General features: G+C 65.0%; 1 protein-coding gene across 6 annotated transcripts in view; it reads right to left on the minus strand.

Annotated features, from left to right (window-relative positions):
• Window positions 1–23,942, minus strand: part of RYR1 (ryanodine receptor 1) — a 196,143-nt gene that overhangs the window by 563 nt on the left and 171,638 nt on the right. For all 6 annotated transcript variants that reach the window (XM_071800800.1, XM_071800799.1, XM_071800798.1 and 3 more), the window contains 16 exons: window positions 21,742–22,277; window positions 19,488–20,288; window positions 18,854–18,921; window positions 17,537–17,702; window positions 15,988–16,074; window positions 14,955–15,182; window positions 13,504–13,634; window positions 12,698–12,740; window positions 12,456–12,586; window positions 12,312–12,372; window positions 10,944–11,090; window positions 10,723–10,857; window positions 8,961–9,117; window positions 2,837–2,901; window positions 2,645–2,745; window positions 2,486–2,537 (listed from right to left, as the gene is read on the minus strand). In XM_071800800.1, coding sequence (XP_071656901.1) covers window positions 2,486–2,537; window positions 2,645–2,745; window positions 2,837–2,901; window positions 8,961–9,117; window positions 10,723–10,857; window positions 10,944–11,090; window positions 12,312–12,372; window positions 12,456–12,586; window positions 12,698–12,740; window positions 13,504–13,634; window positions 14,955–15,182; window positions 15,988–16,074; window positions 17,537–17,702; window positions 18,854–18,921; window positions 19,488–20,288; window positions 21,742–22,277 — 2,909 coding nt within the window. The remainder of the gene's footprint in view (window positions 1–2,485; window positions 2,538–2,644; window positions 2,746–2,836; window positions 2,902–8,960; window positions 9,118–10,722; window positions 10,858–10,943; window positions 11,091–12,311; window positions 12,373–12,455; window positions 12,587–12,697; window positions 12,741–13,503; window positions 13,635–14,954; window positions 15,183–15,987; window positions 16,075–17,536; window positions 17,703–18,853; window positions 18,922–19,487; window positions 20,289–21,741; window positions 22,278–23,942) is intronic.

Genomic DNA, 23,942 nt, shown 5'->3' on the forward strand with positions numbered 1-23,942 from the left:
CATAATCCATAGAGACCCCCCATGGTTCATAGAGCGCCCCATAATCCATAGAGACCCCCCCATAATCCATAGAGACCCCATAATCCATAGAGAACCCCATAATCCATAGAGACCTCCCCATAATCCATAGAGCCCCCCATAATCCGTAGAGTCCCCCATAATCCATAGAGACCCCCCATGGTTCATAGAGTGCCCCATAATCCATAGAGACCCCCCATAATCCATAGAGCCCCCCATAATCCATAGAGCCCCCCATAATCCATAGAGACCCCCCATGGTTCATAGAGTGCCCCATAATCCATAGAGCCCCCCATAATCCATAGAGACCACCCGATGGTTCATAGAGTGCCCCATAATCCATAGAGCCCCCCATAATCCATAGAGACCACCCGATGGTTCATAGAGCGCCCCATAATCCATAGAGCCCTCCATGGTTCATAGAGCCCCCCATAATCCATAGAGACCTCCCCATAATCCATAGAGAGGCCCCCATAATCCATAGAGACCCCCCTATAATCCATAGAACCCCCCATGGTTCATAGAGCACCCGAATAATCCATAGAGCCCCCCTATAATCCATAGAGACCCCCCATAATCCATAGAGCCCCCCTATAATCCATAGAGACCCCCCATAATCCATAGAGCCCCCCATAATCCATACAGTGCCCCATAATCCATAGAGACCCCCCATGGTTCAAAGAGTGCCCCATAATCCATAGAGCCCCCCCATGGTTCATAGAGTGCCCCATAATCCATAGAGCCCCCCATAATCCATAGAGACCCCCATAATCCATAGAACACCCCATAATCCATAGAGCGCCCCATAATCCATAGAGACCCTCCCATGGTTCATAGAGTGCCCCATAATCCATAGAGACCCCCCCATGGGTCATAGAGCCCCCCATAATCCACAGAGCTCCCCATGGGTCATAGAGCCCCCCATAATCCACAGAGCACCCCCATAATCCATAGAGAATCCTCCATAATCTATAGAGCACCCCCATAATCCATAGAGACCCCCATAATCCATAGAGACCCCCCTATAATCCATAGAGCCCCCCATGGTTCATAGAGCACCTGAATAATCCATAGAGCCCCCCTATAATCCATAGAGACCCCCCATAATCCATAGAGCCCCCCATAATCCATACAGCGCCCCATAATCCATAGAGACCCCCCATGGTTCATAGAGTGCCCCATAATCCATAGAGCCCCCCATAATCCATAGAGACCCCCATAATCCATAGAACACCCCATAATCCATAGAGCGCCCCATAATCCATAGAGACCCTCCCATGGTTCATAGAGTGCCCCATAATCCATAGAGACCCCCCCCATGGGTCATAGAGCCCCCCATAATCCACAGAGCTCCCCATGGGTCATAGAGCCCCCCATAATCCATAGAGCACCCCCATAATCCATAGAGAGCCCCCATAATCCATAGAGCCCCCCCATGATCCATAGAGACCCCCATAATCCATAGAGACCCCCCTATAATCCATAGAACCCCCCATGGTTCATAGAGCACCCGAATAATCCATAGAGCCCCCCTATAATCCATAGAGACCCCCCATAATCCATAGAGCCCCCCATAATCCATACAGCGCCCCATAATCCATAGAGACCCCCCATGGTTCATAGAGTGCCCCATAATCCATAGAGCCCCCCATAATCCATAGAGACCCCCATAATCCATAGAACACCCCATAATCCATAGAGACCCCCATAATCCATAGAGCGCCCCATAATCCATAGAGCGCCCCATAATCCATAGAGACCCTCCCATGGGCCATAGAGCGCCCCATAATCCATAGAGACCCTCCCATGGTTCATAGAGCCCCCCATAATCCACAGAGCTCCCCATGGGTCATAAAGCCCCCCATAATCCACAGAGCACCCCCATAATCCATAGAGAATCCTCCATAATCTATAGAGCACCCCCATAATCCATAGAGACCCCATAATCCATAGAGACCCCCCCATAATCCATAGAGCCCCCAATGGTTCATAGAGCACCTGAATAATCCATAGAGCCCCCCTATAATCCATAGAGACCCCCCATAATACATAGAGACCCTCCCATGGTTCATAGAGCCCCCCATAATCCACAGAGCACCCCCATAATCCATAGAGAGCCCCCATAATCCATAGAGCCCCCCCATGATCCATAGAGACCCCCATAATCCATAGAGAGCCCCCCATAATCCATAGAGCCCCCCATGGTTCATAGAGCACCTGAATAATCCATAGAGCCCCCCTATAATCCATAGAGACCCCCCATAATCCATAGAGACCCCCCCCATGGTTCATAGAGCCCCCCCATAATCCACAGAGCCCCCCCATGAGCCGTAGAGCCCCCCACGGCCCATAGAGCCCCCCATGGGCCACAGAGCCCCCGGTGGTTCATAGACCCCCCCATGGTGCATAGAGCCCCCCTACAAACCACATGACCCCCCCAAACCCCCATGACCCCCCCAGTTCTCACCTGCCCCGTGTGCTCCGTCTCGTCCTTATTGATCAGATACATCAGGAAGAACCTGGATGGGGGGGGGGTACAGCGGTCGGTGGGGGGGGGGATTTGGGGACCCCCTACCCCCCCCTTGCCCCCCCGTACCCCATTGAGCCCCCCCCGTGCCCCCCATACATATAATTGGCCAGGTTATGCTCCTCCAGCGTGTGGGTCTCGAACCCGTGGGGGGTGGTGTCGAAATAGTCGCTCCCGATGCCGCAGATGAAGCATTTTGTCTGGGGGGGGGGTGGGGATCATTATGGGGGGGTCAGGGACCCAGGAGTCCTGCCCCCCCCCTCCATCACCCCATATGGGGGGGGCACTCACCTCCATGTCCTCCTTGACCTGCTCCTGCTGGTCCCGCAGCTCCCCAAAGGCATCGATGATCAGACCTGGGGGGGGCAGGAAAAGGGTTTGGGGGGGTCCGAGGGGTGCAGCCCCTCAGTGGCCCCCCCAGGGACCCCTCACTGTCACCCCAAGGGGGGTGTGTGTGTCCCCAGGTGTCCCCTGTCCCCACCAGGGACCCCTCAGTGTCCCCCCAGGGTGTCCCCTGTACCCCCCATGGACCCCTCAGTGTCCCCCCAGGTGTCCCCTGTCCCCCCCATGGACCCCTCAGTGTCCCCCCCACGGACCCCTCAGTGTCCCCCCAGGTGTCCCCTTCCCCACCCAGGGACCCCTCAGTGTCCCCCCAGGTGTCCCCTGTCCCCCCCCATGGACCCCTCAGTATCCCCCCAGGTGTCCCCTGTCCCCCCCATGGACCCCTCAGTGTCCCCCCAGGTGTCCCCTTCCCCACCCATGGACCCCTCAGTGTCCCCCCAGGTGTCCCCTTCCCCACCCAGGGACCCCTCAGTGTCCCCCCCATGGACCCCTCAGTGTCCCCCCAGGTGTCCCCTGTCCCCCCCAGGGACCCCTCAGTGTCCCCCCAGGTGTCCCCTGTCCCCCCCATGGACCCCTCAGTGTCCCCCCAGGTGTCCCCTTCCCCACCCATGGACCCCTCAGTGTCCCCCCAGGTGTCCCCTTCCCCACCCAGGGACCCCTCAGTGTCCCCCCCATGGACCCCTCAGTGTCCCCCCAGGTGTCCCCTGTCCCCCCCATGGACCCCTCAGTGTCCCCCCAGGTGTCCCCTGTCCCCCCCCATGGACCCCTCAGTGTCCCCCCAGGTGTCCCCTGTCCCCCCCATGGACCCCTCAGTGTCCCCCCAGGTGTCCCCTGTCCCCCCCATGGACCCCTCAGTGTCCCCCCAGGTGTCCCCTGTCCCCCACCCAGGGACCCCTCAGTGTCCCCCCAGGTGTCCCCTGTACCCCCCATGGACCCCTCAGTGTCCCCCCAGGTGTCCCCTGTTCCCCCCAAGGACCCCTCAGTGTCCCCCCAGGTGTCCCCTGTTCCCCCCAAGGACCCCTCAGTGTCCCCCCAGGTGTCCCCTGTCCCCACCATGGACCCCTCAGTGTCCCCCCAGGTGTCCCCTGTCCCCCCCCATGGACCCCTCAGTGTCCCCCCAGGTGTCCCCTGTCCCCCCCCATGGACCCCTCAGTGTCCCCCCAGGTGTCCCCTGTCCCACCCAAGGACCCCTCAGTGTCCCCCCAGGTGTCCCCTGTCCCACCCAAGGACCCCTCAGTGTCCCCCCAGGTGTCCCCTGTCCCCACCATGGACCCCTCAGTGTTCCCCCAGGTGTCCCCTTCCCCACCCATGGACCCCTCAGTGTCCCCCCAGGTGTCCCCTGTCCCCGCCATGGACCCCTCAGTGTCCCCCCAGGTGTCCCCTGTCCCACCCAGGGACCCCTCAGTGTCCCCCCCATGGACCCCTCAGTGTCCCCCCAGGTGTCCCCTGTCCCCCCCATGGACCCCTCAGTGTTCCCCCAGGTGTCCCCTTCCCCACCCATGGACCCCTCAGTGTCCCCCCAGGTGTCCCCTGTTCCCCCCAAGGACCCCTCAGTGTCCCCCCAGGTGTCCCCTGTCCCCCCCCATGGACCCCTCAGTGTCCCCCCAGGTGTCCCCTGTCCCACCCAAGGACCCCTCAGTGTCCCCCCAGGTGTCCCCTGTCCCCTCCATGGACCCCTCAGTGTCCCCCCAGGTGTCCCCTGTCCCACCCAGGGACCCCTCAGTGTCCCCCCAGGTGTCCCCTGTCCCCCACCCAGGGACCCCTCAGTGTCCCCCCAGGTGTCCCCTGTCCCACCCATGGACCCCTCAGTGTCCCCCCAGGTGTCCCCTGTCCCACCCAGGGACCCCTCAGTGTCCCCCCCATGGACCCCTCAGTGTCCCCCCAGGTGTCCCCTGTCCCACCCATGGACCCCTCAGTGTCCCCCCAGGTGTCCCCTGTCCCCTCCATGGACCCCTCGGTGTCCCCCCAGGTGTCCCCTGTCCCCCCCATGGACCCCTCAGTGTCCCCCCCACGGACCCCTCAGTGTCCCCCCAGGTGTCCCCTGTCCCCCCCCATGGACCCCTCAGTGTCCCCCCAGGTGTCCCCTGTCCCCCCCATGGACCCCTCAGTGTCTCCCCAGGTGTCCCCTGTCCCCGCCATGGACCCCTCAGTGTCCCCCCAGGTGTCCCCTGTCCCCCCCATGGACCCCTCAGTGTCTCCCCAGGTGTCCCCTGTCCCACCCATGGACCCCTCAGTGTCCCCCCAGGTGTCCCCTGTCCCCCCCATGGACCCCTCAGTGTCCCCCCAGGTGTCCCCTGTCCCCCCCCATGGACCCCTCAGTGTCCCCCCAGGTGTCCCCTGTCCCCGCCATGGACCCCTCAGTGTCCCCCCAGGTGTCCCCTGTCCCCCCCATGGACCCCTCAGTGTCCCCCCAGGTGTCCCCTGTCCCCCACCCAGGGACCCCTCAGTGTCCCCCCAGGTGTCCCCTGTCCCACCCATGGACCCCTCAGTGTCCCCCCAGGTGTCCCCTGTCCCCCCCCATGGACCCCTCAGTGTCCCCCCAGGTGTCCCCTGTCCCCCCCCATGGACCCCTCAGTGTCCCCCCAGGTGTCCCCTGTCCCCCCCCAGGGACCCCTCAGTGTCCCCCCAGGTGTCCCCTGTCCCCCCCCATGGGACCCCTCAGTATCCCCCCAGGTGTCCCCTGTCCCCCCCCAGGGACCCCTCAGTGTCCCCCCAGGTGTCCCCTGTACCCCCCATGGACCCCTCAGTGTCCCCCCAGGTGTCCCCTTCCCCCCCCATGGACCCCTCAGTGTCCCCCCAGGTGTCCGCTGTCCCACCCAGGGACCCCTCAGTGTCCCCCCAGGTGTCCCCTTCCCCACCCATGGACCCCTCAGTGTCCCCCCAGGTGTCCCCTGTCCCACCCATGGACCCCTCAGTGTCCCCCCAGGTGTCCCCTGTCCCACCCAGGGACCCCTCAGTGTCCCCCCAGGTGTCCCCTTCCCCACCCATGGACCCCTCAGTGTCCCCCCAGGTGTCCCCTGTCCCACCCATGGACCCCTCAGTGTCCCCCCAGGTGTCCCCTTCCCCACCCATGGACCCCTCAGTGTCCCCCCAGGTGTCCCCTGTCCCACCCAGGGACCCCTCAGTGTCCCCCCAGGTGTCCCCTGTCCCCCCCATGGACCCCTCAGTGTCCCCCCAGGTGTCCCCTGTCCCACCCAGGGACCCCTCAGTGTCCCCCCAGGTGTCCCCTGTCCCCCCCATGGACCCCTCAGTGTCCCCCCAGGTGTCCCCTGTCCCACCCAGGGACCCCTCAGTGTCCCCCCAGGTGTCCCCTGTCCCACCCAGGGACCCCTCAGTCTCCCCCCATGGACCCCTCAGTGTCCCCCCAGGTGTCCCCTGTCCCACCCAGGGACCCCTCAGTGTTCCCCCCATGGACCCCTCAGTGTCCCCCCAGGTGTCCCCTGTCCCACCCATGGACCCCTCAGTGTCCCCACCATGGGACCCCTCAGTGTCCCCCCAGGTGTCCCCTGTCCCACCCAGGGACCCCTCAGTGTTCCCCCCATGGACCCCTCAGTGTCCCCCCAGGTGTCCCCTGTCCCCCCCCATGGACCCCTCAGTGTCCCCCCAGGTGTCCCCTGTCCCACCCATGGACCCCTCAGTGTCCCCCCAGGTGTCCCCTTCCCCACCCATGGACCCCTCAGTGTCCCCCCAGGTGTCCCCTGTCCCACCCATGGACCCCTCAGTGTCCCCCCAGGTGTCCCCTGTCCCCTCCATGGACCCCTCGGTGTCCCCCCAGGTGTCCCCTGTCCCCCCCATGGACCCCTCAGTGTCCCCCCCACGGACCCCTCAGTGTCCCCCCAGGTGTCCCCTGTCCCCCCCCATGGACCCCTCAGTGTCCCCCCAGGTGTCCCCTGTCCCCCCCATGGACCCCTCAGTGTCCCCCCAGGTGTCCCCTGTCCCCGCCATGGACCCCTCAGTGTCCCCCCAGGTGTCCCCTGTCCCCCCCATGGACCCCTCAGTGTCTCCCCAGGTGTCCCCTGTCCCACCCATGGACCCCTCAGTGTCCCCCCAGGTGTCCCCTGTCCCCCCCATGGACCCCTCAGTGTCCCCCCAGGTGTCCCCTGTCCCCCACCATGGACCCCTCAGTGTCCCCCCAGGTGTCCCCTGTCCCCGCCATGGACCCCTCAGTGTCCCCCCAGGTGTCCCCTGTCCCCCCCATGGACCCCTCAGTGTCCCCCCAGGTGTCCCCTGTCCCCCACCCAGGGACCCCTCAGTGTCCCCCCAGGTGTCCCCTGTCCCCCCCATGGACCCCTCAGTGTCCCCCCAGGTGTCCCCTGTCCCCCCCCAGGGACCCCTCAGTGTCCCCCCAGGTGTCCCCTGTCCCCCCCCATGGGACCCCTCAGTATCCCCCCAGGTGTCCCCTGTCCCCCCCCAGGGACCCCTCAGTGTCCCCCCAGGTGTCCCCTGTACCCCCCATGGACCCCTCAGTGTCCCCCCAGGTGTCCCCTTCCCCCCCCATGGACCCCTCAGTGTCCCCCCAGGTGTCCGCTGTCCCACCCAGGGACCCCTCAGTGTCCCCCCAGGTGTCCCCTTCCCCACCCATGGACCCCTCAGTGTCCCCCCAGGTGTCCCCTGTCCCACCCATGGACCCCTCAGTGTCCCCCCAGGTGTCCCCTGTCCCACCCAGGGACCCCTCAGTGTCCCCCCAGGTGTCCCCTTCCCCACCCATGGACCCCTCAGTGTCCCCCCAGGTGTCCCCTGTCCCACCCATGGACCCCTCAGTGTCCCCCCAGGTGTCCCCTGTCCCCTCCATGGACCCCTCAGTGTCCCCCCAGGTGTCCCCTGTCCCACCCAGGGACCCCTCAGTGTCCCCCCAGGTGTCCCCTGTCCCCCCCATGGACCCCTCAGTGTCCCCCCAGGTGTCCCCTGTCCCACCCAGGGACCCCTCAGTGTCCCCCCAGGTGTCCCCTGTCCCCCCCATGGACCCCTCAGTGTCCCCCCAGGTGTCCCCTGTCCCACCCAGGGACCCCTCAGTGTCCCCCCAGGTGTCCCCTGTCCCACCCAGGGACCCCTCAGTCTCCCCCCATGGACCCCTCAGTGTCCCCCCAGGTGTCCCCTGTCCCACCCAGGGACCCCTCAGTGTTCCCCCCATGGACCCCTCAGTGTCCCCCCAGGTGTCCCCTGTCCCACCCATGGACCCCTCAGTGTCCCCACCATGGGACCCCTCAGTGTCCCCCCAGGTGTCCCCTGTCCCACCCAGGGACCCCTCAGTGTTCCCCCCATGGACCCCTCAGTGTCCCCCCAGGTGTCCCCTGTCCCCCCCCATGGACCCCTCAGTGTCCCCCCAGGTGTCCCCTGTCCCACCCATGGACCCCTCAGTGTCCCCCCAGGTGTCCCCTGTCCCCCCCCAGGGACCCCTCAGTGTCCCCCCAGGTGTCCCCTGTCCCACCCATGGACCCCTCAGTGTCCCCCCAGGTGTCCCCTGTCCCCCACCCATGGACCCCTCAGTGTCCCCCCAGGTGTCCCCTGTCCCCCCCCAGGGACCCCTCAGTGTCCCCCCAGGTGTCCCCTGTACCCCCCATGGACCCCTCAGTGTCCCCCCAGGTGTCCCCTGTCCCCCCCCATGGACCCCTCAGTGTCCCCCCAGGTGTCTCCTGTCCCCACCATGGACCCCTCAGTGTCCCCCCAGGTGTCCCCTGTCCCACCCATGGACCCCTCAGTGTCCCCCCCATGGGACCCCTCAGTGTCCCCCCCATGGGACCCCTCAGTATCCCCCCAGGTGTCCCCTGTCCCACCCATGGACCCCTCAGTGTCCCCCCCATGGGACCCCTCAGTGTCCCCCCCATGGGACCCCTCAGTATCCCCCCAGGTGTCCCCTGTCCCACCCATGGACCCCTCAGTGTCCCCCCCATGGGACCCCTCAGTGTCCCCCCCATGGGACCCCTCAGTATCCCCCCAGGTGTCCCCTGTCCCCCCCATGGACCCCTCACTGTCCCCCCATTGTGTCTCCCTGCCCAAGGACCCCTCAGTGTCCCCCCCCAGGGCCCCCTCACTGTCACCCAAGGTGCCCCCCCCAGCCCAGGGGGGTCCCCACCCTGGATGATGGCGAGGAGGATGATGATGACGAAGAAGAAGAAGGTGATGTCGAACACCACCCGGTAGAGCTCGTAGTCGTCCCCCGCCGGGTCCTCGATCTCGTCCCCGATGCCCCCCCCGGCCCGTACCCCCACGTACATGTGGAACAGGTAACACTGCGGGGGGACACAGGGGTCAGGGACCCCCCCCGGGGACACGGGTCCCCCCCCAACAGAGCCCCAAACCCTCACAGGGACCCCAACACCCCCAGCTCAAGGACCCTCGGAGGATCCAGGACCCACCCAGGGACCCCCCAGGTGTCCCCGTCACCCCCAGGGACCCCTCAGTGTCCCCCCAGGGACCCCTCAGTGTCACTCCCAGGTGTCCCCTGTATCCCCCAGGGACCCCCAGGGTCTCCCCAGGTGTCCCCTGTCCCCCCCCATGGACCCCTCAGTGTCCCCCCAGGTGTACCCTGTCCCCCCCCATGGACCCCTCAGTGTCCCCCCAGGTGTCCCCTGTCCCCCCCAGAGACCCCTCAGTGTCCCCCCAGGTGTCCCCTGTCTCCCCCAGAGACCCCTCAGTGTCTCCCCAGGTGTCCCCTGTCCCCCCCAGAGACCCCTCAGTGTCCCCCCAGGTGTCCCCTGTCCCCCTGTGTCCTCCAAGGGACCCCTCAGTGTCCCCCCAGGTGTCCCCTGTCCCTCTCCAGAGACCCCTCAGTGTCCCCCCAGGTGTCCCCTGTCCCCCCCATGGACCCCTCAGTGTCCCCCCAGGTGTCCCCTGTCCCCCCCCATGGACCCCTCAGTGTCCCCCCAGGTGTCCCCTGTCCCCCCCCAGAGACCCCTCAGTGTCCCCCCAGGTGTCCCCTGTCCCCCACCCATGGACCCCTCAGTGTCCCCCCAGGTGTCCCCTGTCCCCGCCATGGACCCCTCAGTGTCCCCCCAGGTGTCCCCTGCCCCCCCCAGAGACCCCTCAGTGTCCCCCCAGGTGTCCCCTGCCCCCCCCAGAGACCCCTCAGTGTCCCCCCAGGTGTCCCCTGTCCCCCCCAGGGACCCCTCAGTGTCCCCCCAGGTGTCCCCTGTCCCCCCCATGGACCCCTCAGTGTCCCCCCAGGTGTCCCCTGTCCCCCTGTGTCCTCCAAGGGACCCCTCAGTGTCCCTCCAGGTGTCCCCTGTCCCCCCCCCATGGACCCCTCAGTGTCCCCTGTCCCCACCCAGAGACCCCTCAGTGTCCCCCCAGGTGTCCCCTGTCTCCCCCAGGGACCCCCAGGGTCTCCCCAGGTGTCCCCTGTCCCTCTCCAGAGACCCCTCAGTGTCCCCCCAGGTGTCCCCTGTCCCCCCCAGAGACCCCTCAGTGTCCCCCCAGGTGTCCCCTGTCCCCCCCAGAGACCCCTCAGTGTCCCCCCAGGTGTCCCCTGTCCCCCCCAGAGACCCCTCAGTGTCCCCCCAGGTGTCCCCTGTCCCCCCCAGAGACCCCTCAGTGTCCCCCCAGCTGTCCCCTGTCCCACCCAGAGACCCCTCAGTGTCCCCCCAGGTGTCCCCTGTCCCCCCAGGGACCCCCAGGGTCTCCCCAGCTGTCCCCTGTCCCACCCAGAGACCCCTCAGTGTCCCCCCAGGTGTCCCCTGTATCCCCCAGGGACCCCCAGGGTCTCCCCAGGTGTCCCCTGTCCCCCCCCAGAGACCCCTCAGTGTCCCCCCAGCTGTCCCCTGTCCCCCCCATGGACCCCTCAGTGTCCCCCCAGCTGTCCCCACGCCCCCCCACGTGTCCCCCCCCCACAAACCGACCGTCATCATGTCATCGCACTTCATGTCGGGCTCGTCCTCGTCCTCGCTCTTGTTGTAGAACTTGCGGAAGAAGTTGAAGGCCACCACGGTGTACAGATAGACCACCACGGCCAGCAGCCCCACCGTCATGGCCAGCTTTGGGGGGGGGGACACAGTGTCACGGCGGGGGGGTTGTGTCCCCAAGACCCCTCCCCTTGCTCCGTACCCCCCCATGCAGCCACCTGCTTGCCGTTGTGGGTCACAGAGGACAGGATGGTGCGCAGGGTCTTCACCCCCATGGCGATGTCCAGCAGGTGGGAGGCGAAGAAGAAGTTGTTGTAGTGGCCCAGGAGGGACATGGCCATGTACCAGGTGAGGTAGAGGAAGGACTGGGGGGGACACACACACGGTGGGGGGGTCACAGAAGCAGAGAATCAAGGATAAAAGGGACCTCAAAAGGCCTGGCCGCAAGGGTCCAGTGCTCAGCCCACAGCACTGCTGGTCTCCCATCCAAGTGCTGGCCGGGCCCGACCCTGCTTAGCTTCCCAGAGCAGCCATTCTCAGGGTGCTATAGTTGCATATATCATATATATATATGATCCCAAAGTATATCCTGATGGTATCTGAACTAAACCCCTTTTCAAGGGCAGAGTAGAGGGGCAGGAGAACCTCTCTGACCCACTGACCACCCCCTTCTAATCCCCCCCAGGTCCCATTGGCTTCCTGGCCACAAGGTCTCCCATCCAAGTACTGACCGGGTCCGACCCTGCTTAGCTTCCCAGATCAGTCATTCTCAGGGTGCTATGGCTGTATACATTACATATATATATATATATGATCCCTGAGTATATCCTGATAGTATCCAAACTAAACCCATTATCAAGGGCAGAGCAGAGGGGCAGGAGAACCTCTCTGACCTACTGATCACCCCCTTCTAATCCCCCCCAGGTCCCATTGGCTTCCTGGCCACAAGGTCTCCCATCCAAGTACTGACCGGGCCTGACCCTGCTTAGCTTCCCAGATCAGCCATTCTCAGGGTGCTATGGCTGTGTGTATTACAGAGATATCAATATATATCTATACATGTGAAGGGCAGGAGAACCTCTCTGACCTATCGACCACCCCCTTCTAATCCCCCCAGGTCCCATTGGCTTCCTGGCCACAAGGACCCAGTGCTGGCTCAGCCCACAGCACCCGCTATTCCCAGCTGGTCTCCCATCCAAGTGCTGACCGGGCCCGACCCTGCTTAGCTTCCCAGATCAGCCATTCTCAGGGTGCTGTGGCTGTATATATGATATATATAAATAGATATATATATATATCCTGATAGTATCTGAACTAAGCCCTTTTTCACGCTCATCCTGCTGTCCCCCAGGTCCCTTTTCACCTCTCTCCATGGCAGCACAGCTTCCAGTATCACCCACTCTTCCCAGTTTGGTGTCACCAGCAAACCAGTTGCCAGTCACTATCCCCCCATCCAAGTCATTGGGGTCACCCCATGACCTGGCTCCCCTCTTTGGGGGGCTCGCACACCCCCCCATCACCCCCAGGACCCCCACCACCCCAGGACCAGGGGTCCCACCCCATGAGCCCCCAGGGCCCCCACTCACATTATCAGTGAAGATGACCCCAAACTTCCAGATCTGGTACCTGATGTCGATGGATGTGATCCTGGAGGGGGGGGACATGGGGTGAGGACCTGGGGGGGGGACACACACACATCTCCGAGCACCCCGAGGAGCCCCCCCACCCACCAGGTGAGCAGGGAGTTGTCGGGGGGGGGTTTCCGCTCCCCCTGCGCCCCAATTTCCAGGCTGGCCAGTTCCATCCCCAGCAGCTCCGCGATGCGCTCGCGCCCATAGATGTCCCCGTATTTCTCCAGCACCTGGGGGGGGGGACACACCCGGGGGGGGGTGGGGGACACACACACAGAGGCTGCCACCCCCATTATGTGTGTGTGTCCCCCCACCCGGGGATGCAGGACCCCCCCCCTCACCTTCCTCTTGACGAACTTGTCCCAGTAGTTGCTGGGGAAGGACCTGAGGGGATGGGGGGGTCAGCGGGGGTCAAGGGCCCCCCAGAGCCCCCTCATTGGGCATTGAGCACCAGCCGGTCCCATTGCCCCCCCAGGACCCCCCCAGAGCCCCGTCAGTGGGCATTGAGCACCAGCTGGTCCCACTGCCTCCCAAGGGCCCCCCCAAAAGCCCAAGACCCCCCCAGACCCCCAAGGCCCCCTCAGACCCCCTCACTGGGCACTGAGCACCAGTCAGTCCCATATCCCCCCCAGGACCCCCCAGACCCCCAGGACCCCCTCACTGGGCACTGAGCACCAGCCGGTCCCACTGCTCCCCCCAGGGTCCCCCCAGACCTCAGGACCCCCCAGACCCCCCTCATTGGGCACTGAGCACCAGTCAGTCCCATTGCCCCCCCAGGACCCCCCAGACCCCCAGGACCCCCCAGAGCCCCAGGACCCCCCTCAGTGGGCACTGAGCACCAGTCAGTCCCATTGCCCCCCAGGACCCCCCAGACCCCCAGGGTCCCCCCAGACCCCCAGGACCCCCCAGACCCCCCCTCACTGGGCACTGAGCACCAGTCAGTCCCATTGCCCCCCCAGGACCCCCCAGACCCCCAGGGTCCCCCTCACTGGGCACTGAGCATCACCTGGTCCCACTGCCCCCCCCCAGGACTCCCCAGACCCCCAGGGTCCCCCCAGAGCCCCAGGACCCCCTCACTGGGCACTGAGCACCAGTCAGTCCCATTGCCCCCCACAGGACCCCCCCGAGCCCCAGGACCCCCCCTCACTGGGCGTTGAGCACCAGCCGGTCCCACTGCCCCTTGACGTCATCGTCGGGGGGCTGCTCGGTGATGTAGAGCCCCGAGAACTCCAGGCTCCGCGCCAGCTCCTTCTCCCGCTTGAAGATCACGAGCGGGATCTGGGGGGGACACGGTTGAGGGGACACGGGGGGGGCGCTGGGGACACGTTTGGGGGGACACAGGAGGGCGCTGGGGACACGTTTGGGGGGACACGGGGACATCGTGGGGGCGCCTCCAGCCGAACACGCGGCAGCGCTGGGGGGCGTGGCCAGGAGCGAGGAGGCGTGGCCACCAAGTAGTGAGTGGCGCGGTGTATGGGCGTGGCCAGGAGCGAGGAGGCGTGGCCACCAAGTAGTGAGTGGCGCGGTGTATGGGCGTGGCCAGGAGCGAGGAGGCGTGGCCACCAAGTAGTGAGTGGCGCGGTGTATGGGCGTGGCCATGAGCGAGGAGGCGTGGCCACCAAGTAGTGAGTGGCGCGGTGTATGGGCGTGGCCAGGAGCGAGGAGGCGTGGCCACCAAGTAGTGAGCGGTGCGGTGTATGGGCGTGGCCAGGAGCGAGGAGGCGTGGCCACAAGTAGTGAGTGGCGCGGTGTATGGGCGTGGCCATGAGCGGGCGGGCGGGGCTGGGGCTGAGTGGGCGTGGCCACGGTGGGTAGGCGTGGTCTGGGGCCAGGTGGGCGTGGCCACGGTGACCCCAGGGACACGGGGAGACCCCCATGGCCCCCCCCAGGGACACAGGGAGACCCCCATGGTGACCTCAGGGACACAGCGTGACCCCCTCACAACCCCCCCAGGGACACAGGGTGGGCGGAGTGGAGCATGGGTGTGCCCGGGGGGCGTGTCCAGGGGGCGGGGCATGTCGGGGCGTGTCCAGGGAGCGGGGCATGTCCAGGGGGCGGGGCATATCCAGGGGGCGGGGCATGTCCAGGGGTGGGGCGTGTCCAGGGGGCAGAGCATATCCAGGGGGTGGGGCATATAGGGGCGCGTCCAGGGGGCGTGGCATGCCCGGGGGCGGGGCATTTTGGGGTGTGTCCAGGGGGCGGGGCATTTTGGGGCGTGTCCAGGGGGCAGGGCATGTCAGGGCGTGTCTAGGGGGTGGAGCATGTCCATGGGGCGGGGCATTTTGGGGCGTGTCCAGGGGGGCGTGGTGTGGTGTGTCCAGAGGGTGGGGCGTGCCCGGGGGCGGGGTGCTTCAGGGGGCGGGGCATGTCCAGGGGGCGGGGCATGTCAGGGCGTGTCCGGGGACGCTGCCTGCCCGGTGGGGGGCGTGTCCAGGGGGCGGGGCATGTCCGGGGGCGGAGCATGTCCGGGGGTGTGCCCAGGAGGCAGAGCGTGCCCGGGGGCGTGCCTAGAGGGCGTGGCGTGCCCGGGGGCGTGCCCAGGGGGCGTGGCGTGCCCGGGGGCGTGTCCAGGGGGCGGGGCGTGTTGGGGGCGGGCACCTTGAGGCAGTTGTAGCCGATGATGCACAGAAAAGCCACCAGCGTGTGCGCCAGCGCCAGCCCCTGCAGCGCCGGCTGCATGTAGCCCGTGCTCTCCTCCAGGAAGTAATAGACCACGCTGTCCTCGCCGGGCCCCCCCGCCTCGGCCCCCCCGGAGCCCTCGGCCTCGCCCGCCGCCCCCGAGCCCTCCAGCTCCTCCTCCTCGGCGCCCGGGGGGTGCTCGGATACCTGGGGGGGGTGTAAGGAGATGCTGGGACGCCCGCTGCCCATCCTCCCGGTGCAGAGCGGGACCCCATGGACCCCCCCAGGACACATGGGGACCCCCATGGCCCCACCAGGTATACTGGGGGACCCCCCACTAGGGACACAGCGTGACCCCCACGGTGACCACAGGGACACAGGGTGACCCCCACGGTGACCACAGGGACACAGGGTGACCCCCATGGCACCACCAGGGACACAGGGTGACCCCCATGGTGACCCCCCAGGGACATGGGGTGACCCAACAACCCCCCCAGGGACACAGGTGACCCCCATGGTGACCTCCCCAGGGACATGGGGTGACCCCCATAGCCCCCAGTAGGACACAGTGTGACCCCCATGGCACCACCAGGGACACGAGGTGACCCCCCATGGTGACCTCAGGGACACAGAGTGACCCCCATGGCCCCCTCTAGGGACACAGTGTGACCCCACAGTGAGCCCAGGGACACAGGGTGACCCCCAGGGACACGGGGTGACCCCCACAGCCCCCCCAGGGACACAGGGTGACCCCCATGGTGACCCCCACCAGGGGCACAGGGTGACCTCCATGGCCCCCCCAGGGACACAGGGTGACCCCCCCAGGGACACAGGGTGACCTCCATGGCCCCCCCAGGGACACAGGGTGACCCCCAGGGACACAGGGTGACCCCACAGCCCCCCCAGGGACACAGGGTGACCCCCATGGTGACCCCCACAGCCCCCCCAGGGACACAGGGTGACCCCCCCAGGGACACGGGGTGATCGGGGGTTCAGGCCCCCCCGTCCTGACCCGGTAGAAGAGGAGGATGAAGTTGATGGCGAAGGCGAGGAAGAGCGCCAGGAACCGCAGGTTGTAGAAGTTCCTGGACAGGTAGTTCTGGGGGGGGCGGACACGGGGTCAGGGTTGGGGGGCAACCCCAGGACCCCCCAAACACCCACCCCATTGGTGGGGGTCCCATTGACCCCGTGAGCACCCAACCCCCACTGATGAGGGTCCCATTAATCACCCTCATTGGTGAAGGTCCCATTGACCCCCCCAAACACCCAACCCCCATTGATGGGGTCTCATTAATCACCCACCCCCATTGATCACCCACCCCCATTGATGGGGGTCCCATTGAGCACCCAGCCCCATTGATGGGGGTCGCATTGATCACCCACCCCCATTGATAGAGGTCACATTGAGCACCCACCCCCATTGAACACCCACCCCCATTGATGGGGATCCCATTGATGACCCACCCCCACTGGGGGTCCCATTGATCACCCACCCCCATTGATCACCCACCCCCATTGATCACCCACCCCCATTGGGGGTCCCATTGATCACCCACCCCCATTGATCACCCACCCCCATTGGGGGTCCCATTGATCACCCACCCCCATTGATCACCCATCCCCATTGGGGGTCCCATTGATCACCCACCCCCATTGATGGCGGTCCCATTGATCACCCACCCCCATTGATCACCCACCCCCATTGATCACCCATCCCCATTGGGGGTCCCATTGATCACCCACCCCCATTGATCACCCACCCCCATTGGGGGTCCCATTGATCACCCACCCCCATTGATCACCCATCCCCATTGGGGGTCCCATTGAGCACCCACCCCCATTGATGGCGGTCCCATTGATCACCCACCCCCATTGATCACCCACCCCCAGTGATCACCCATCCCCATTGGGGGTCCCATTGATCACCCACCCCCATTGATCACCCATCCCCATTGGGGGTCCCATTGATCACCCACCCCCATTGATGGCGGTCCCATTGATCACCCACCCCCATTGATCACCCACCCCCATTGATCACCCATCCCCATTGGGGGTCCCATTGATCACCCACCCCCATTGATCACCCACCCCCATTGGGGGTCCCATTGATCACCCACCCCCATTGATCACCCATCCCCATTGGGGGTCCCATTGAGCACCCACCCCCATTGATGGTGGTCCCATTGATCACCCACCCCCATTGATCACCCACCCCCAGTGATCACCCATCCCCACTGGGGGTCCCATTGAGCACCCACCCCCATTGATCACCCACCCCCATTGATCACCCATCCCCACTGGGGGTCCCATTGATCACCCACCCCCATTGATCACCCACCCCCATTGGGGGTCCCATTGATCACCCACCCCCATTGATAGAGGTCCCATTGATCACCCACCCCCATTGATCACCCACCCCCATTGATGGAGATCCCATTGATCACCCACCCCCATTGACCACCCACCCGCATTGGGGGTCCCATTGATCACCCACCCCCACGGACAGCGATCCCACCACTCGTATCACGGGGGTGCCCCCCCTGCCCCCAGCCCCCCCGTACCAGGAACTTGACCCTCTGGACCTCCAGCTCTGTCCAGAACTCGAACGCCCCCTCTGCCGGCGCCTCCTTGCGCACCCGCGGCACCGACTTCCTGCGCTTCGGGGGGGCCCCGTGCTCCGCGCCCCCCTCGGGCGCCTCCGCCCCGCCCTTCTCCCCGTTCTCCGTGCTGCGGGAGGGGGGGGCTGCTGGTGGGACCCCCGGCCTTCTCCCCGCAGCCCCCCATGGGGACGGGGACGCCCAAGGGGATGGGGATCCCCAATGGGCACGGGGACCCCCATGGGGATGGGGACCCCCAAGGGGAAGGGGACCCCAAATGGGCACGGGGACCCCAATAGGGTCCCCCATGGGGATGGGGACGCCCAAGGGGACAGGGACCCCCAAGGGGACAGAGATCCCCAACAGTGATGGGGACTCCAATGGGCACGGGGACACCCAATGGACACGGGGACCCCCATGCGGATGGGGACCCCCAATGGGCACGGGGACCCCCAACAGGGAGCTTCATGGGGATGGGGACCCCCAACGGGGACAGAAACCCCCATGGGGACAGGGACCCCCAAGGGGACAGGGACCCCCAAGGGGGACAGAAACCCCCATGGGGACAGGGACCCTCAAGGGGACGGGGACCCCCAAGGGGGACAGAAACCCCAATGGGGACAGGGACCCCCAAGGGGACGGGGACCCCCAACGGGGACAGGAAGCCCCATGGGGACAGGGACCCCCAAGGGGACGGGGACCCCCAAGGGGACAGGGACCCCCAACAGTGATGGGGACTCCAATGGGCACGGGGACCCCCAATGGACACGGGGACCCCCAATGGACACGGGGACCCCCATGCAGATGGGGACCCCCAATGGGCACGGGGACCCCCAACAGGGAGCTCCATGGGGATGGGGACCCCCAACGGGGACAGAAACCCCAATGGGGACAGGGACCCCCAAGGGGACGGGGACCCCCAAGGGGGACAGGAAGCCCCATGGGGACAGGGACCCCCAACGGGGACAGGAACCCCCATGGGGACAGGGACTCCCAATGGGCACAGGGACCCCCATGGTGACGGGGACCCTCAGTGGGCACGGGGACCCCCAACGGGCATGGGGACCCCCAGCGGGGACAGGGACCCTCATGGGGACTGGAACCCCCAACGGGGACAGGGACCTCCAATGGGCACGTGGACCCCCAACAGGGACGCCCATGGGGACGGGGAACCCCAATGGGGACCCCCAACAGGGACAGGAACGCCCATGGGGACAGGGACCCCCAATGGGCACAGGGACCCCCGAGGGGACGGAGAAACCCATGGGGACCCCCACTCACTCAGCTTTCTCGGGCTCCCCCCCCGGCTCCTCGTCCTTCGGCGCCTCCTCCACCTCCTCCCCGTCCTCCTGGTGGGGGGGGAGACAGGATCAGACCCCCACAGGGACCCCCCCAGTGTCCTGTGCTCCCATAGGGACCCCCCCCACCATCCTGATCCCCCCCAGGGGCCCCCCAGCATCCCACCCCTCATAGGGGGCCCCCCCAACACCCCGACACCCCATAGGGACCCCCAACATCCCATTCCCCCATAGGGACCCCCCAACACCCTGACTCCCCATAGGGACCCCCAGCATCCCATTCCCCCATAGGGACCCCCCAACACCCTGACTCCCCATAGGGACCCCCAGCATCCCGTTCCCCCATAGGGACGCCCCCCAACATCCCACCCCCCATAGGGACCCCCCCAACATCCTGACTCCCCATAGGGACCCCCAACATCCCATTCCCCCATAGGGACGCCCCCCAACATCCCACCCCCCATAGGGACCCCTAACATCCTGACCCCCAGAGACCCTCCCCACATCCCAACCCCCATAGGGACCCCCCAACATCCCCCCCCCAAGGAGCCCCCCACCTCCCCCAGCCCCACCCCGCCCCCCCACCACCCCATAGCTCCCCCCGCCCATCCCCGTACCCCAATCTTCCTGCGGAGGATGGGGGTTCCCTCGGGGGTGGGGGGCTCAGCGCCGGGGGGCTCCCCGATATCCCCCAGCCCCCCCGGTGCGTCGGGGGCCGCGGGTCGATAGTGCCCGGGCTCCTTGCGCGCCCCGAAAACCGCGGGGGCCGCCGCCGCCTCCTCCTCCTCTTCCTCCCCCTCCTCGGGGGGCTGCGGCGCGTCGGGCTCGGGCGGGGGGCCGGGCTCTTGGGGTCCCCCCTCGTCGCCCCCCGCCGCGCCCCCCCCGGCCTCGCCGCCCCCCACGGCGTCCTGCGTGGGGTCGGGCATGCTGGCCAAGAGCTCGGCCAACGCCAGCCGCTGCGCCCCCTCCACCAGCCCCCCGCCGAACAGCGACACCCACGCCAGCCGCCCCACGGCGCTCAGCACCCCCCAGCCCCCCAGGAGCCCCCCAAGCAGCGCCCGGCCCGCCGCCGCCCCCGCCGCCCGCGCCAGCTCCCGGCCCGGCCGCCGCCGCAGCCGCCGCAGCCTCCGCTTCCACATCTGGGGGGACCCCAGCAGGCGTCGCAACCCCCCGGTCCCCGCCAGTAGCTCCCCGAAGGCCGAGGTGGGCTCGGTGGGGGGCGCGGGGGCGTCGGGGCCTTCGTCCTCCTCGTCCTGCTCCTCGTCCTCGTCCTCGTCGTGCGGCGGCTCCTCCTCCGAGAGCCGCGACGCGATCTGCATCTCGAAGATGGTGTCCTCGCAGAAGTTGACGAACAGCTCCATCTTCTCGGCCTCGCCGCCCTCGTTCACCACGTCGAAGATGAACTGGCGCTTGGACTCCTGCGGGACGGGCAATTAACAGTTGATTAATTAACCCTTCATCGCTATGGCTTAGCTCTGAGGTCACTGATAAACCCCTTGGGTGCACCGCCGGGTGAACGAGCGTCCCGGGTTTGTCAACGAGTGTCCTGGGCTCATTAACGAGCGTCCTGGTTTGTTAACGAGTTTCTCATTAGTGAATTCACCTTTCATATCAGCCACATTTTAGCATAATAGATGCCTTTTGGTAGCCATAGCAACGGAATGGGTGGATATATATCAATGTTATTGATGAGGATGGACGCACATCCCCACAAGCAACCAGTGGCCAAAAACTGATCAACTGAGTATTCCATCCCATTCACATCATATTTCATATAAAATTAGGAGATTACGAGGATTTAATCCATTTTCCCTATGGCCGGAATTAGGGGAGGACCTCACCATTCATCCCTGCGAACCGAGGCCAAGTGACCGAATCCAGCTCCGCGTGGCTGCAGAGTCCAGTCCGGGCCTTGGGGTGCCTGCCCTGCAGCTGCTGCCACTTTCCACATGGGTTTTGTGTATTTTGTACTATTTTCTTCTATTTTATCAGTATTTTCCTCTATTTTATTGTCACCCCGCAATCAAACCTTGACAACTACACAGCAACATGGGCACGGGATGGGAGAAACACCAGTTTAACCAGCTCAACAGCTTGAGTCCCAGTTGAACCAAAGGTGTAGAGAGAAGATGACTCCGGTTCGCAACCAGGAGGTGGAGACTATAGAAATGGTCTCCAGAACCTATTGTAGTAAGAACCGGCTTCTCGAGGGGGTTGGGAATATGTTCCTAAAGCTTCCATGAATTTGTAGCGCTTCGCCGCGCTAAACCGAGCTCGTAGCCATTGAAAATGTCCCAACCAACTCATCACACTGGACCAAAGGTGTAGAGAAGATGACTCCAGTTCACAACCAGGTGATGGAGACTATAGATATGGTCCCTAGAACTCATTGTAATAAGAACCAGCTTCTTGGGGTAGTTGGGAATACGTTCCTAAAGCTTCCATGAATTTGTAGCGCTTCGCCGCGCTAAACCGAGCTCGTAGCCATTGAAAATGTCCCAACCAACTCATCACACTGGACCAAAGGTGTAGAGAAGACGACTCCAGTTCACAACCAGGTGATGGAGACTATAGAAATGGCCCCTAGAACTCATTGTAATAAGAACCAACTTCTTGGGGTGGTTGGGAATATGTTCCTAAAGCTTCCCTGAATTCGTAGCGCTTTACTGAGCTCGTAGCCATTGAAAACGTACACGTGCTATAGGGGGAATTGTCCCTCCCCGTGGTGTAAATACAAACCCGCTTTACAATCACGGAATGGACCGGGTTGGAAAGCCCTCAGAGATCAAGTCCAACCCTTGGTCCAACCCCAGGGTAGATCATGGTACTAAGCGCCAGCTCAAGGGTTGTAGGGTCATTCCCATCCCTCACCTTGACCTGCGGCATCTCCCACTGCGCCTTGTTGGCGGCGCTGATCTCGAAGTAGAGGCGCTCGATGCGCCGCGCCGCCCCCATGATCTCGATGCGCCCCAAGAAGGGTCGGAAGTACTCCAGGATGCTCTCGGCCTGCTCCAGGAAGGTGCGGAGCCGCTGGTCGTGCGGGACGTGCTCCGCCAGGTTGGTGAGCAGCACGGCCACGTTGAAGCCGATGTCGCGCGCCGGCTCCTGGAAGCGCCCGGCGAACGCCTCCACGTCGATCATCTCGTTCTCGTCGGCTTCGGAGCAGGAGAGCAGGAACTGGATCTCGGCGGGTTCGAACTGTTTCTGGCTGTCCATGGCCTTCTGGAAGTCCTTCTTGGAGATGAGCCCCCGCGGGTCCGACACGTAGTCGCGGAAGGCGTCCGACGAGACGATGTCGCGCAGCTTCAGGAACATGTCGAAGAACTTGAGGATCATGGTGACGTTGCTGGAGGACTCGACCAGCATGTCCACCATCTGGCGCGCGATGGTGCCGTTCACCACGTTGCCTAAGGTGGGGGGGAATGGGGGGCGTGTGAGGTTACGGGGCTGTGGGGACAGCCCGGAGAGACCTGGGGACACCCCAAGGGACACGGGACACCTGGGAGAGACCTGGTGACCAGGGGACACCCTAAAGAGACCTGGTGACACACCAAGGGACAGGGGACACTCCAGAGAGCCCTGGGGACACCCCAAGGGACACGGGACACCTGGGAGAGACCTGGTGACCAGGGGACACCCCAAAGAGACATGGGGACACCCCAAGGGACAGGGGACACTCCAGAGAGCCCTGGGGACACGCCAAGGGACATGGGACACCTGGGAGAGACCTGGTGACCAGGGGACACCCCAAGGGACAGGGGACACTCCAGAGAGCCCTGGGGACACACCAAGGGACATGGGACACCTGGGAGAGACCTGGTGACCAGGGGACACCCCAAGGGACAGGGGACACTCCAGAGAGCCCTGGGGACACACCAAGGGACATGGGACACCTGGGAGAGACCTGGTGACCAGGGGACACCCCAAAGAGACGTGGGGACACCCCAAGGGACAGGGGACACCTGGGAGAGACCTGGTGACCAGGGGACACCCCAAAGAGACGTGGGGACACCCCAAGGGACAGGGGACACTCCAGAGAGCCCTGGGGACACGCCAAGGGACATGGGACACCTGGGAGAGACCTGGTGACCAGGGGACACCCCAAAGAGACCTGGTGACACACCAAAGGACAGGGGACACTCCAAAAGGACAGGGGACACTCCAGAGAGCCCTGGGGACACCCCAAGGGACAGGGGACACCCCAAGGGACAGGGGACACCTCGGAGAGACCTGGTGACCAGGAGACACCCCAAGGGACAAGGGACACCCCAGAGACCCCTGGGGACACCCCAAGGGACAGGGGATGGCCCGGAGAGCCCTGGTGACCAGGGGACACCCCAGGTGGTCAAGGGACACCCCAAGGGACAGGAGACACCCGAGAGAGTCCTGGTGACCAGGGGACACTCCAAAGGGACAGGGGACACCCCAGAGAGCCCTGATGACCAGGGGACACCCTAGGTGGTCAAGGGACATCCCAAGGGACAGGGGACACCCCAAGGGACAGGGGACACTCCAGAGAGCCCTGGGGACACACCAAGGGACATGGGACACCTGGGAGAGACCTGGTGACCAGGGGACACCCCAAAGAGACGTGGGGACATCCCAAGGGACAGGGGACACTCCAGAGAGCCCTGGGGACACCCCAAGGGACACGGGACACCTGGGAGAGACCTGGTGACCAGGGGACACCCCAAAGAGACGTGGGGACACCCCAAGGGACAGGGGACACTCCAGAGAGCCCTGGGGACACGCCAAGGGACATGGGACACCTGGGAGAGACCTGGTGACCAGGGGACACCCCAAAGAGACGTGGGGACACCCCAAGGGACAGGGGACACTCCAGAGAGCCCTGGGGACACGCCAAGGGACATGGGACACCTGGGAGAGACCTGGTGACCAGGGGACACCCCAAAGAGACCTGGTGACACACCAAAGGACAGGGGACACTCCAAAAGGACAGGGGACACTCCAGAGAGCCCTGGGGACACCCCAAGGGACAGGGGACACCCCAAGGGACAGGGGACACCTCGGAGAGACCTGGTGACCAGGAGACACCCCAAGGGACAAGGGAC

Source organism: Patagioenas fasciata, chromosome 33 (assembly GCF_037038585.1).
Source record: "Patagioenas fasciata isolate bPatFas1 chromosome 33, bPatFas1.hap1, whole genome shotgun sequence".
Taxonomy (NCBI): domain Eukaryota; kingdom Metazoa; phylum Chordata; class Aves; order Columbiformes; family Columbidae; genus Patagioenas; species Patagioenas fasciata.